This window comes from Notolepis coatsorum (assembly GCF_963971535.1).
Source record: "Notolepis coatsorum genome assembly, chromosome: 9".
Taxonomy (NCBI): Eukaryota; Metazoa; Chordata; class Actinopteri; order Aulopiformes; family Paralepididae; genus Notolepis; species Notolepis coatsorum.
The window spans coordinates 98,335,861-98,351,966 of record NC_140173.1 but is presented as its reverse complement, the minus strand read 5'-3'; the positions used below and the strand labels follow the sequence as shown (position 1 = coordinate 98,351,966).

Genomic DNA, 16,106 nt, shown 5'->3' with positions numbered 1-16,106 from the left:
AGCCGGAGGCAACACAGACAGCCGGAGTCAAACCCGGTGTCTCTTGCGTTGGTGACGAGCGCAATGTCCGCTGCGCCACCCAGCCGCCCTGAAAGATTTGTTTTATATGTTATAACATGAGCCAGCTCTATTTTGTACTTTATTTAAAATTATAATAAAATCCTGAATCTTGATTACTATCTTGTCTATTTTTCTTTATCCTTTTATATAATCTCACAATTTTCAAGTTTGCTTTTATTTGTCACGTATAAAGTACATGTACATTACAGTGAAATGCTTGGTTCTGTATGAGCCCCTGATACGCTGCTTCATACAGTAAAAAGGTGAGTGTTTGTTTAAAGTGAGTGTGTGCATGTGTGTACAATCAGTGTAGATCGATGGGTTGATGTTACATAGAGTCATTGAGCATCCTGATGGCCTGGAGATAGAAGCGGGGTCACAAGTCATCAGAATAACAAAGACTGGAAGGTGTTACAGTTTTTTTTTCGATTGCATAAACACTAAAATCAAAAGTATTACACAATTATCAAAACCTTACACTCAAGGAACAAAACATAGGCCCAGATTTGCACCACTATAAGCACAATGTCAGCCTCACACTTTTTGCAAAACAATACACAGTGATTTGCAAAACACTAAACACACTTGCATTACATTAGACACAGAATGTCAAATTACCACACATATGAGCCAATTGGTTAAACACAGCCATCAGATGCACAAACACACGATTGCTTAATTGTAGATACACCAATCAGGTTTAAGCACTATAAAAATACAGCAGGTGACTTCACCTGTCTTCAACCAAAATGGAAGGAGAGTGAAGTACTGTACACAGAGAACGTGAAAATATACAATACATTCACCAAACACTACACAAGACAACCAATGATGCAGACTGATGGAAATATACATTTTCTCTCCATATACCCAAATGAGTCAACATGTCAACATGGAGAATCACAACAAAACATGTCCCAGTTTCCCATAAATTCTCTTGCCAGATCCAGCTAGGCAAAGAGATAATGTCTAGTATTTTCTGTACTATTTTTGTTTTTGTTTTACTGTAATTTTAACCTGTACTGGATACAGTATTTTGTCTGATATTTGCTGAGCTTACAGTGTTATGCACACTGTAGTAGCATGAAAACTGGGACATGTTTTGTTGTGATTCTCCATGTTGAAATGTTGACTGATTTGGTTGTATGGAGAGAAAATGTATATTTTCATCAGTCTGCATCATTGATTTGGGTATATGGAGAGAAAATGTTTTTTTCCCCCATCAGTCTGCATCATTGATTTGAGTATAAGGAGATAAATAAATTATATTTGCATCAGTCTACAGCATTGGTCTTGTGTAGTGTTGAATGTATTGTATATTTGCACATTCTATGTGTACTTCACTTACAGTACTCTAATCACTGATAAGTAGAATTGCTAAATGTGTTTTAGGTTAAGCACAGCAGTGTGTAAGTGGTTCAAACAGAATTAAGTCATATGAAACGTGTTTCATATGGTAACAAAATGTAGTTTTTATAAATTAGTGTATAGATTTGACAAGAGTGTTTAATTTAGCAAAGGATCTGAGGTGTTCTGATAATTGTGTGTGTGGTTGTGCTAATTGTGTGTAGTGTTTTGAAACACCGGGCCCTGTTTTCAAAATCGAGCTTAAGCAATCGGGAAAAAAACTAAGTGAGGAGGGGTGGAGGGGGGTATATTGATTTCTGTGTAGAGTAGTCATTATACATTGTGAGAGAAATGGCTCCATTTTCTCTTGAGGCCTGTAGCTCTGGAATAAGTATTGTGTTATCAGCATGATTCATAAGACAGATTGAAAAGTATCCGCCCGATTTGTAAAATGTATGGCTTATTTTTTATTTTGAAATTTGAAGATCCCTCAAAAATACCCAAGGTCTGTGCTGGGTCACATTTGTGTCTGTGTGTGTGTCTGTATGTCTGTATGTGTGTGTGTGTGTGTGTGTGTGTGTGTGTGTGTGTGTGTGTGTGTGTGTGCGTGTGTTACCTCAGTGATCAGCATGCGTGAGGCCATAGTAAGGCGAGTTCTGGGAGAGAAGTGGCTGGTGATCATGATCCTCATCCCGGCCTCAGAGAAGGACAGCTGGTGAGGATGTGCTGAGAGCAGCTCATCTACCATCAACACTGACGGCTTCCTGTGGTGTGCTGAGAGAGAGAGACACGCACGCACGCACGCACGCACGCACGCACGCACGCACGCACGCACAAACGCACGCACGCACACACACACACACACACACACACACACACACACACACACACACACACACACACACACACACACACACACACACACACACACACACACACACACACACACACACACACACACACACACACACACACACACACACACACACACACACACACACACACACACACACACACACACACACACACACACTTAATCAGAGTCTACCTTCAGACCCTGAGTCTGAGGCCTGGAGTCTACCTTTCTTCAATAGGACAGCGGACTGTATGAAGTCTACCTTTCTTCAGTAGGACAGCAGTGACTGTATGGAGTCTACCTTTCTTCAGTAGGACAGCAGTGACTGTATGGAGTCTACCTTTCCTCAGTAGGACAGCAGTGACTGTATGGAGTCTACCTTTCTTCAGTAGGACAGCAGTGACTGTATGGAGTCTACCTTTCCTCAGTAGGACAGCAGTGACTGTATGGAGTCTACCTTTCCTCAGTAGGACAGCAGTGACTGTATTGAGTCTACCTTTCTTCAGTAGGACAGCGGACTGTATGGAGTCTACCTTTCCTCAGTAGGACAGCAGTGACTGTATGGAGTCTACCTTTCCTCAGTAGGACAGCAGTGACTGTATGGAGTCTACCTTTCCTCAGTAGGACAGCAGTGACTGTATTGAGTCTACCTTTCTTCAGTAGGACAGCGGACTGTATGGAGTCTACCTTTCTTCAGTAGGACAGCGGACTGTATGGAGTCTACCTTTCTTCAGTAGGACAGCAGACTGTATGGAGTCTACCTTTCTTCAGTAGGACAGCAGTGACTGTATGGAGTCTACCTTTCTTCAGTAGGACAGCAGTGACTGTATGGAGTCTACCTTTCTTCAGTAGGACAGCAGTGACTGTATGGAGTCTACCTTTCTTCAGTAGGACAGCGGACTGTATGGAGTCTACCTTTCTTCAGTAGGACAGCGGACTGTATGGAGTCTACCTTTCCTCAGTAGGACAGCAGTGACTGTATGGAGTCTACCTTTCCTCAGTAGGACAGCAGTGACTGTATGGAGTCTACCTTTCCTCAGTAGGACAGCAGTGACTGTATGGAGTCTACCTTTCCTCAGTAGGACAGCAGTGACTGTATGGAGTCTACCTTTCCTCAGTAGGACAGCAGTGACTGTATGGAGTCTACCTTTCCTCAGTAGGACAGCAGTGACTGTATGGAGTCTACCTTTCCTCAGTAGGACAGCAGTGACTGTATGGAGTCTACCTTTCCTCAGTAGGACAGCAGTGACTGTATGGAGTCTACCTTTCCTCAGTAGGACAGCAGTGACTGTATGGAGTCTACCTTTCCTCAGTAGGACAGCAGTGACTGTATGGAGTCTACCTTTCCTCAGTAGGACAGCAGTGACTGTATGGAGTCTACCTTTCCTCAGTAGGACAGCAGTGACTGTATGGAGTCTACCTTTCTTCAGTAGGACAGCGGTGGCTTCACAGCTGTCGTCCGTCTCCGTGTTGCCGGCCACTCCGGTACTCGGGGAGCTCTTCTTCCTCCTCTCCAGAAAACGCACAATGTGGGAGTTCATCCTGGAGAACACGTCACTCAGATCAGTCAGAGGCAGTAAGGGCTAGTTTGTGTGTGCGGGCTCAGGGAATTCATGTAAATAAATACAATGTCCTCACAAGTATAGTAAGTAACCTTTCATTCAACAGCTAATTATACTATAATAAATTATGTGTATAAATAATTTAATGTGTTGGAAATGGATATTCTCAGGTAGACTTACTTCATGATCAAAATGTAGACGAAATACATCAGGATCAGTGTGAGAGCCTCCCACCTGGAAGAGACATACACCTTTATCATTCATTTCATTTGATAGGAATTCTTCAAATCTCAATTAATGTATTGTAAATCTAAGCAGCTATTTGACATCATAAACATCATAAACAGTTGAATAATAATTTAAGAAATGAAGTAAGAAATGACGAAATGAGGAGTTTTCTTGTTAGATGTGCAGAAGTCCACTACTGTACTCTGTAGCTGATGAGACAATAGTCACTCTTATACTGCACAGTCACTCTTAAACTGCACAGTCACTCTTAAACTGCACAGTCACTCTTATACTGCACAGTCACTCTTAAACTTCACAGTCACTCTTATACCGCACAGTCACTCTTATACCGCACAGTCACTCTTATACTGCACAGTCACTCTTAAACTGCACAGTCACTCTTATACTGCACAGTCACTCTTATACTGCACAGTCACTCTTATACTGCACAGTCACTCTTAAACTGCACAGTCACTCTTATACTGCACAGTCACTCTTAAACTGCACAGTCACTCTTAAACTGCACAGTCACTCTTATACTGCACAGTCACTCTTAAACTGCACAGTCACTCTTATACTGCACAGTCACTCTTATACTGCACAGTCACTCTTATACTGCACAGTCACTCTTATACTGCACAGTCACTCTTATACTACACAGTCACTCTTATACTGCACAGTCACTCTTAAACTGCACAGTCACTCTTAAACTGCACAGTCACTCTTAAACTACTCTTAAACTGCACAGTCACTCTTAAACTGCACAGTCACTCTTAAACTGCACAGTCACTCTTATACCGCACAGTCACTCTTATACCGCACAGACACTCTTATACCGCACAGTCACTCTTATACCGCACAGTCACTCTTATACTGCACAGTCACTCTTATACCGCACAGTCACTCTTATACCGCACAGTCACTCTTATACCGCACAGTCACTCTTAAACTGCACAGTCACTCTTATACTGCACAGTCACTCTTAAACTGCACAGTCACTCTTAAACTGCACAGTCACTCTTATACTGCACAGTCACTCTTAAACTGCACAGTCGTCTCCAGTTCCAGTTATGTTGGTGTAGGAATATTAATGGTGCCTTCTTCCACCATGTTGGTCATTCTACCACTGGGTGTTGTTTGTGCCACCAGCTATTTGCATTTGGAACAGCTGTCCTGTCGTAATTATCACATGTATACTGTGATTGAAAAGGTCACTACAGCAGGTGATCTTTAAAAAAAAGAATTTGATCCACTTTTTCTCCTTTTTAAATTTTTCTCCCATCCCAATTTAGCCGTGCCAATTCTCCCCTCCCCTGTCTTGAACGTTGCTCGTATGTGCCCCCCACTGGCCAGTTGTAGGGAGGATAGAAGCCCATCGCATGTCCCCTCCGATACATGTGTAGGCAGCCAGTCGCATCTTTTCACCCGCCAGCGCGGACTCTCATTTGGCGAGGAGTAACGTGTAGGAGGCTCACACTGCCCCTGCCATTTTCCTGTCTCTGCTGTGCAGGCGCCCCAACCGACCTGTAGGAGTCGCTGTTTACAACATCCAGATTACCACCCATCGACTTCCCACCCGCTAACTCTGCCAATTGAGTTAGTATGACGGCCGGCCCAAGCCGGAGGCAACGCCGACAGCCAGATTCGATACCGGTGTCTCGTGCGTTGGTGACGAGCGCAATGTCCGCTGCGCCACCCAGCCGCCCCAGCAGGTGATCTGAGGCACTGACATCAAGGCGTCAGTCTGGAGACCACTGTATGTGACGCGCTGACATCAAGGTGTCAGTCTGCCGATCTGGTGACCACTGTATGTGACGCGCTGACATCAAGCTGTCAGTCTGGAGACCACTGTATGTGACGCGCTGACATCAAGGCGTCAGTCTGGAGACCACTGTATGTGACGCGCTGACATCAAGCTGTCAGTCTGGAGACCACTGTATGTGACGCGCTGACATCAAGGTGTCAGTCTGGAGACCACTGTATGTGACGCGCTGACATCAAGGCGTCAGTCTGGAGACCACTGTATGTGACGCGCTGACATCAAGGCGTCAGTCTGGAGACCACTGTATGTGACGCGCTGACATCAAGGTGTCAGTCTGGAGACCACTGTATGTGACGCGCTGACATCAAGGCGTCAGTCTGGAGACCACTGTATGTGACGCGCTGACATCAAGGTGTCAGTCTGGAGACCACTGTATGTGACGCGCTGACATCAAGGTGTCAGTCTGGAGACCACTGTATGTGACGCGCTGACATCAAGGTGTCAGTCTGGAGACCACTGTATGTGACGCGCTGACATCAAGGTGTCAGTCTGGAGACCACTGTATGTGACGCGCTGACATCAAGCTGTCAGTCTGGAGACCACTGTATGTGACGCGCTGACATCAAGGTGTCAGTCTGGAGACCACTGTATGTGACGCGCTGACATCAAGGTGTCAGTCTGGAGACCACTGTATGTGACGCGCTGACATCAAGCTGTCAGTCTGGAGACCACTGTATGTGACGCGCTGACATCAAGGCGTCAGTCTGGAGACCACTGTATTGTGAAATGAAACTATTCCTCCTGTTTTCTCTGGGACCCCCTGAAGCCTCCCCTGGGGGACCCTGGAACCCCTGCTCTATAGATACTACCTTGTGTATACTGTACTGTATACTGCACCTGTGTATACTGTACTGTATAATGCACCTGTGTATACTGTACTGTATACTGCACCTGTGTATACTGTACTGTATAATGCACCTGTGTATACTGTACTGTATACTGCACCTGTGTATACTGTACTGTATAATGCACCTGTGTATACTGTACTGTATACTGCACCTGTGTATAATGTACTGTATACTGCACCTGTGTATACTCTGTACTGTATACTGCACCTGTGTATACTGTACTGTATACTGCACCTGTGTATACTGTACTGTATACTGCACCTGTGTATACTCTGTACTGTATAATGCACCTGTGTATACTGTACTGTATACTGCACCTGTGTATACTGTACTGTATAATGCACCTGTGTATACTGTACTGTATACTGCACCTGTGTATACTCTGTACTGTATACTGCACCTGTGTATACTGTACTGTATACTGCACCTGTGTATACTGCACCTGTGTATACTGTATACTGCACCTGTGTATACTGCACCTCTGTATAATGTACTGTATACTGCACCTCTGTATAATGTACTGTATACTGCACCTGTGTATACTGTACTGTATACTGCACCTGTGTATACTGCACCTGTGTATACTGCACCTGTGTATACTGCACCTGTGTATACTGCACCTGTGTATACTGTACTGTATACTGCACCTGTGCATACTGTACTGTATACTGCACCTGTGCATACTGCACCTGTGTATACTGTATACTGCACCTGTGTATAATGTACTGTATAATGCACCTGTGTATACTGTACTGTATACTGCACCTGTGTATACTGTACTGTATACTTACTGCACCTGTGTATACTGTACTGTATACTGCACCTGTGCATAATGTACTGTATACTGCACCTGTGTACAGTATACTGTACTGTATATTGCACCTGTGTATACTGTACTGTATATTGCACCTGTGTATACTGTACTGTATACTGCACCTGTGTATACTGTACTGTATACTGCACCTGTGTATACTGTACTGTATACTGCACCTGTGTATACTGTACTGTATACTGCACCTGTGTATACTGTACTGTATACTGCACCTGTGTATACTGTACTGTATACTGCACCTGTGTATACTGTACTGTATACTGCACCTGTGTATACTGTACTGTATACTGCACCTGTGTATACTGCACCTGTGTATACTGTACTGTATACTGCACCTGTGTATACTCAGTGTTTCCCCTAGGATTTTTTTCAGGGGGGGTGGTAGGCCCCCCAAAACTACTAGTGTTTTCGCGGGGCGCGCGTGTCACGGATACGTGGTCAACAGTGTCGTCATAGACGCGTGCAGTAAGGCGGTTGTTAGTATCGGTGCATTTATCTACACTGAGCTGAAATGAAATTATTGCACATAAATTAGGTAAATAAATATTAACAATATTTATTTACAACATATACATTTACTTATTTACAATTATACATACAGTAATGACAACACACATATGAACAATATGAATACAGGGAGGCACATACAACACTCATAACTATTTGCAACCAGTGTCAGAGCGAGCGCACTCAAGTTGTTCGGAAATTCTGAGGGCTCAGAGTGCACACTGGACGCTCTGACCAAAGACTCAGTTTATCAGAGCAGAGCAGATTTTCAGAGTGAATATATTAACTCACCTTAACTAGGGCCCTATGAAATCCGTTTTTATCTTTTCCTGTTTTCGGATATGAATTTTCCTGTTTTCGGATTTCTCTGTTTTTAATTTTCCTGTTTTCGGATTTCTCTGATTTCATATTTTTTCCTTTGGATTTAACAAAACTTAATAACAGTACATCTGCAAACAGTGCCAGTGTAGTTCAATGTTCAGTGCCAGTTCAGTTATGAGGTTTCTTTTTTCAATTCAGTTCAGTTCAATGCAGTTCAACTGCCAGTACAGTGCAATAACTAAATAATAATTAAATAGTTAAATAATACAAAATAATAATTTGTTTAAAAGAAATCAGAAAAGAGATGTCCAGGTTCATGCTTCTCCCCATCTCTGGCTGACATCACCATTGTGATACATGATGGTTAGGCCTTTGTGTGAGGGATTCTCTTTTGTCGGTCAGCAGCGTTTTGTACTTGCTGAAGCTTCTCTCTGTATAATTATTTTTTTAAGTTTAAATCAACATTATCTGGCCATCCTCGGTAAATACTATCAAACTTTCCAAAGACGCGCACACACACACACAGAAAGGGAGAATGGCTTATATGAACTATCCAGTTAATATATCAACTTATATCAACTATCCAGTTAGTTTCTATAGTGTAACATTTGGTTACTTGAAAGAGAGAGAGAGAGAGAGACTGAGACGTGTTACACGCGACGCAGTCTCGGAGTTGTCTCGGAATGGATTTGGTAGCTTTTTTCTGCGTCATTTTAGTCTTAGTGAAGATTGATTTATATGAAAACCGATTTATGTATATTTAGCTAGCTCGCCAACGTTACTGTGATTAAAGCAAACTTAAAAAGAAATGTATTTAAAAAATATATAATATTTATTTTTTATTTTTTATTATTATTAGAATTTTTTCAGGAGGGGCGGGGGGTCCCGTTGACGGGGCGGGCCGCCTCTCCAATGCAATGGTAGGGGAAACACTGTATACTGTACTGTATACTGCACATGTGTATACTGCACCTGTGTATACTGTACTGTATACTGCACCTGTGTATACTGTACTGTATACTGCACCTGTGTATACTGTACTGTATACTGCACATGTGTATACTGCACCTGTGTATACTGTACTGTACACTGCACCTGTGTATACTGTACTGTACACTGCACCTGTGTATACTGTATACTGCACCTGTGTACACTGCACCTGTGTATACTGCACCTGTGTATACTGTACTGTATACTGCACCTGTGTATACTGCACCTGAGTACACTGCACCTGTGTATACAGTACTGTATACTGCACCTGTGTATACTGTACTGTATACTGCACCTGTGTATACTGCACCTGTGTATACTGCACCTGTGTATACTGTACTGTACTAACTCATAGTATATAATTAGAGTCTAGTGTTTATTGTAACCGTATTTATTGTAATGTATAATATAACTGATAGGGCATACAGACTCTAATCTGAACCTTGATTACACTGCCTACTTGCTCAGTATATTCAGAGTTAATTATATTGTTTACACTGCCCATTTAAACTTTTCTACTGTACTATAATTGTATTGCCTGTATTTATGTATTTCTACTATCACCCTGCCCATACCTGTACCCCCATTCCCCCCTCCCCCCCAATGCTGCTATGATGCCTGACTTCCCCCAAGGGGATCAATAAAGGAATATGTTATGTTATCTTATAAACCACGGATTGAAAACATCTGGACGTACCACACCACTTTTTCATCATATATGAACTGTAGGAAGAAAGAGAAGAAAGACAAGCAGTCAAATGTCACAGTAGTGAACCGGTGTTTTACGTTTAAACATACATGCATTTACATATAATAACCAGCAGGGGCAACAGAGTGCAGACACTACAGTACTCAACACAGTCTCGCATGCTTACTGATCTAACACATGCACATACACGTGTACATGAAAGTGCACACACACACCCACACACCCTCACAGAGAGAGATGTCACTCACCACGATGAGAGCTGAGATAGACAGGGTGTAGGAGAGAGAGAGAGAGATAATGAGACAAAAGGAGAGAGAGAGAGAGAGAGAGAGAGAGAGAGAGAGAGAGAGAGAGAGAGAGAGAGAGAGAGAGAGAGAGAGAGAGAGAGAGAAAGGGAGGAACAGAGAGAGCGAGAGCGAGAATAAGGGAGGAGAGAGAGAAAGGAAGAGAGGACGAAATAGAAAGAGGAGAGGGAGAGAGAGAGAGTGAGGAAGAGAGATATATAAAGGGGGAAAGAGACAAGATAAATTATAACAGCCAGGCAGGTGACTCAACACTCCAGTGAACTATCCACTATGAATTGAAAATGGGGGACCCTGATGTAAACAGACAAACGTCTTTCTCTGTCTGCATCCCCTTAACAATTGTGTGTATTGGGCCGTACTGTATTGTACCCATTCTGCAATCTGTTAAATAAAGTTTTCATTCATCAAATTCATTCATTCATTCATTCATTCTTCATTCATTCCATTCATCCTTCATTCATTCATTCAGCTCATTTCTGCAATCTGTTAAATAAAGTTTTCATTCATTCATTCATTCATTCATTCATTCATTCATTCATTCATTCATTCATTCATTCATTCATTCATTCATTCATTCATCATTCAACTGTGCTGTTGAGCAAGGCATCAGGCAACACCCATGCACTTCTGCACCATGAGATATTTATTATTAGTGTGTGTGTGTGTGTGTGTGTGAAAGATGCACACTGATAAAACAGACCCTACATCATGCCCATGAGTGAAACACGGTAGACTACTGGATAGCGTGTCATTTACAATTACATTTACATATTGTGTAGAAGAAGTCAGCAGGAAGGGTACAACTCTAAGGTACTAAGGGTCAGTGGTATTGTTCATGTCAAACTTGAGTTACACTCTGAGTGCATAGTAGTATAGACATATTAGCATAGTAGGTAGTAGTATAGGGATAGTAGCACAGTACATAGTAGATAGTAGTATAGACATAGTAGCATAGTACATAATACAGTAGATAGTAGAATAGATATAGTAGCATAGTACATAATAGATAGTAGTATAGACATAGTAGCATAGACATAGTAGCATAGTATATACTGATAGTAGTATAGACATAGTAGCATAGTACATAATATAGAGTAGTATAGACATAGTAGCATAGTACATAATAGATAGTAGTATAGACATAGTAGCATAGTACATGCTAGATAGTAGTATAGACATAGAAGCATAGTACATAATAGATAGTAGTATAGACATAGTAGCATAGTACATAACAAATAGTAGTATAGACATAGTAGCATAGTACATAATAGATAGTAGTATAGACATAGTAGCATAGTACATAATAGATAGTAGTATAGACATAGTAGCATAGTACATAATAGATAGTAGTATAGACAGTACATAATATATAGTAGGCCTAGTATAGACATAGTAGCATAGTACATAATACAGTAGATAGTAGTATAGACATAGAAGCATAGTACATAATAGATAGTAGTATATACATAGTAGCATAGTACATAGATAGTAGTATAGACATAGTAGCATAGTACATAATAGATAGTAGTATAGACATAATGTAGCAGCATAGTGCATGATACAGTAGATAGTAGTATAGACATACTGTAGTAGCATAGTAAATACTAGTAGTGTCAGTGTCACACAAAATGGTTACCGGTATGTTGCATGAAAAAGATGTGCATATATGAAAGTGCAGTTACGGTGCTCTACCAGCAGGGAATGTTAACCCCAAAACCAAACTAAAGAAGAACACAGCGCCCGGGGCTCAACCAGCGGTCGCTGTGGTAGTAGGCACCTCTACACTACCATCACACCCACATTACGGTTATGGTTAGGGTTTAGGTTATGTTAGTTATGGTTAGGTTAAAGGAACACGCCAACATTTTGGGAAATCAGCTTATCAACTTCTCCAGAGAGAGACAAGAAGATAGATACCAGTTTCCTCTCTGTGCGTCCAGTAGAAAGCTATCTGGCTGCATGTTAGCCTAGCTTAGCACAATGAATGGAAGCGGACAGTGCCGGTTAGCCTTCCGGAGAGGAAACTGGTATCTATCTTCTTGTCTTTCTCTGGAGAAGACGGTAAGCTAATTTCCCCAAATGTTGGCGTGTTCATGTAATATAATGCCGTGGTTCGATGACCCGACAGGGAACCACAGAGACCATGCAAAGGGCCACACACAGTGCGTATCAGACACACGCCTGGGTGTCAGAGTGTGACGAACACAGGCAGAGGTTGTGGGACGTCAGAACGTGGCGTCACATTCTAAATTACTTGGATTACAGTGCATATTTGACCAACTTGACCATCCTGGGTTTTTTTGGAGAGAGGGGGAGGGTTCTCTCTTTGAATCTACTTTTCTTTCTCCCATTAATTTTATTAAATTAATTAATTATTTTATAAAATATTAATTAAATATGTATTTATTTATAGATGTGAAGCACCTCTATGACCACCGGCAACATCACTCACTCACTCACTCACTCACTCACTCACTCACTCACTCACTCACTCACTCACTCACTCACTGACTGACTGACTGACTGACTGACTGACTGACTGACTGACTGACTGACTGACTGACTGACTGACTGACTGACTGACTGACTGACTGACTGACTGACTGACTGACTGACTGACTGACTGACTGACTGACTGACTGACTGACTGACTGACTGACTGACTGAGACTGACTGACTGACTGACTGACTGACTGACTGACTGACTGACTGACTGACTGACTGACTGACTGACTGACTGACTGAGAGAGGTGGCTACCAAACCATGTGGCTCTGAGAGAGGTGGCTACCAAACCACATACAGTAGCTCTGGGAGATCTGGCTACCAAACCACCTGGCTCTGAGAGAGCTGGCTACCAAACCATGTGGCTCTGAGAGAGCTGGCTACCAAACCATGTGGCCAGGGACCGAAACTAGAGAGCGCCACCTGCCATTTGCGCTCAGTTTTTACGTTTGGCGCCTCCCACTGAGACGTCTGAGCGCCGTGTGACGGGCAATCAAATAGTCATGTGAAAACCGAAAATCATGATCCAATTCTTTAGCGGAGTTCTCACTCGCTGTCTCAGCACAGACATGAAGCGTGCACCGCGCACTGCTGCTGCTACCCCCTCCCCACCTGTTTCTGTATGCCTGCATGTAAACAGAGGGTATTGCCTCCGAATCACCGTGACGTTAGTTAGCGCTGCTGCTGCTGCTGCTCCTACCCCTGTATGCCTGCATGTAAACAGAGGCTATTGCCTCACCGTGACGTTAGTCTAGTCAGTGTGGGACCTTCGTGAGATAACGTTAGCTACCGTTACAAAATGACCCAGTCAACTATTCACTTAGTTTAATACATGAGGCATTGTGTAACGTTATCCAGCCGGCTAGCTACGGATAGCTCCCGACATCAACAAATCCTCCAGCAATAGTCCAGTGCATAATACCTCCGTTGGCTAGGTAACTAGTCACTACGAAATGTTGCAGTAAACTAAATAGTTCACTGAGGCGTTGTCCCAACGCCATCCAGCAGTCTACAGATAGCTACTGGCATCAATGTCCTACAACAACAACATGCGTATTCGAGTCCCTGGTTTACATCGCATGAGTGAGGGCTGCTGACTAGGGTCCAGGTGCAGCGCCAGGGAATTCTTTTGCATGCTGAATGTAGCGTTTAGGGTCCAGCTGCACCCCCGGAGAATCCTTGCTGGAGCTGGAGGCCACTCGAGTATACACACAGACAGTGGAGCTGTTTGCAGACAGCGAGGTGGCGATGTCTCGCAGATGACACAATCACAAGTATGATTATATAATATATATATTTTATTAAAAAAAATTTTTTTATATAAAATAATAATTAAAAAAAATTTATCAAAAAAAAGTTGGCAGGTAAGAAATATGCTTGGCGGGTAGATTCTTCCCATCTACCTGCCACTGGCCGGTGAGTCAAAAAGTTAATTTCGCTCCCTGCATGTGGCTCTGAGAGAGCTGGCTACCAAACAACCTGGCTCTGAGAGAGCTGGCTACCAAACCATGTGGCTCTGAGAGAGCTGGCTACCAAACCACCTGGCTCTGAGAGAGGTGGCTACCAAACCATGTGGCTCTGAGAGAGCTGGCTACCAAACCACATGGCTCTGAGAGAGGTGGCTACCAAACCATGTTGCTCTGAGAGAGGTGGCTACCAAACCATGTGGCTCTGAGAGAGGTGGCTACCAAACCATGTTGCTCTGAGAGAGGTAGCTACCAAACCATGTGGCTCTGAGAGAGGTGGCTACCAAACCATGTGGCTCTGAGAGAGCTGGCTACCAAACCATGTGGCTCTGAGAGAGCTGGCTACCAAACCATGACAAGAATTTATCCAATTCAGGGCGGCTGGGTGGCGCAGCGGACTAAGCGCTCGTCACCAACGCGAGAGACACTGGTATTGAATCCGGCTGTCAGCGTTGCCTCCGGCTTGGGCGGCCGTCATACTGGCTCAATTGGCAGAGTCAGTGGGAGGGAAGCCGGTGGGGTGGTATTCAGGTCGTTGTAAAACAGCGACTCCTACAGGTCGGTCAGGGCGCCTGCACAGCAAGGGAGGGAGATGGTGAGGGTAGTGTGACCTCCCACACGTTACACTTCATCAATGAGAGTCTGCACTGGCAGGTGAAAATATGCCTCAGAGGAAGCATCTGATAGACTTCAGGGCTCCCTAGACCGACCAGTGGGGGGCACATGCGAGCAACGACCAGGAAGGGGAGGGGGGAATTGGCATAACGACTAAATTGGGATTGGAGAAAATCACAGAAAAACAGGGGGAGAAAAAGTGGATACATTTTTATTTATTTATCCAATTCACTGAGAAACAGCTACATTTACTAGCAACATAGAAGCTTTGTCATAGCTTCTTTGAAAACAGCATGTATGCTAGCTATTTAACTATGACTAGCTGGCTAGCTACTCTACACATAACTATGAATACCTGGCTAGCTACTCTATACTTAACTATGAATAGCTGGCTAGCCACTCTATACTTAACTATGAATATCTGGCTAGCTACTCTATACTTAACTATGAATAGCTGGCTAGCTACTCTATACTTAACTATGACAGGTCCTGAGAGCGGCTGAGAGGAAGTATAGAAAGTCACGCCTCACTGCTGATATCGACACATATCACAACCTCTTGTTAACATTCTCCAAAACCATTACTAATGCCAAAGCTTCTTTCTTTTACCATAGGATCGAGGCCTCTGCCAAGAACCTTTGCAAACTGCATGCTACCATGTCCTCCCTCCTCACTCCCCCCCCCACCCCCTCCTCCCTCATATTTCTCTGCCGAAGACTTTGCAATCTTCTTTGAGGAAAAAGTGGAGAACATCCGCAGCTCCTTCTCCCAACCCCCACCCATTCCAAATACTGAATCGAGAACCTCATCCTTCACTCTGCCATCTTTCTCTCCCATTACAGAAGCCGAGACCCTGACACTGGTAACGTCGAACCGTCCGACTACATGCCAGCTGGACCAGCTACCCTCCCCACTCCTCCAGACCATAGCACCAGACATCCTCCCATTCCTAACTGCAACCATCAACTCCTCACTCAACTCGGGGGTGGTCCCCACCTCCCTAAAACAAGCCAGAGTCACGCCGCTCATAAAAAAAAAAACTGAACCCCACCGTCATAGGCAACTATCGTCCTGTCTCTCTTCTCTCCTTCCTTTCTAAAACACTTGAACGTGCTGTATCCAACCAACTTACTGC

General features: G+C 43.5%; 1 protein-coding gene across 1 annotated transcript in view; it reads right to left on the bottom strand.

Annotated features, from left to right (window-relative positions):
* The window catches only part of slc24a3 (solute carrier family 24 member 3), a gene marked incomplete at both ends in the record, with an annotated part of 169,868 nt that overhangs the window by 18,943 nt on the left and 134,819 nt on the right, over nucleotides 1–16,106 (bottom strand). Inside the window, 5 exons of the mRNA XM_084321944.1 lie at nucleotides 2,024–2,181; nucleotides 3,684–3,805; nucleotides 4,006–4,059; nucleotides 10,071–10,096; nucleotides 10,331–10,363. Of these exons, the coding sequence (XP_084178070.1) occupies nucleotides 2,024–2,181; nucleotides 3,684–3,805; nucleotides 4,006–4,059; nucleotides 10,071–10,096; nucleotides 10,331–10,363 (393 nt within the window). The remainder of the gene's footprint in view (nucleotides 1–2,023; nucleotides 2,182–3,683; nucleotides 3,806–4,005; nucleotides 4,060–10,070; nucleotides 10,097–10,330; nucleotides 10,364–16,106) is intronic.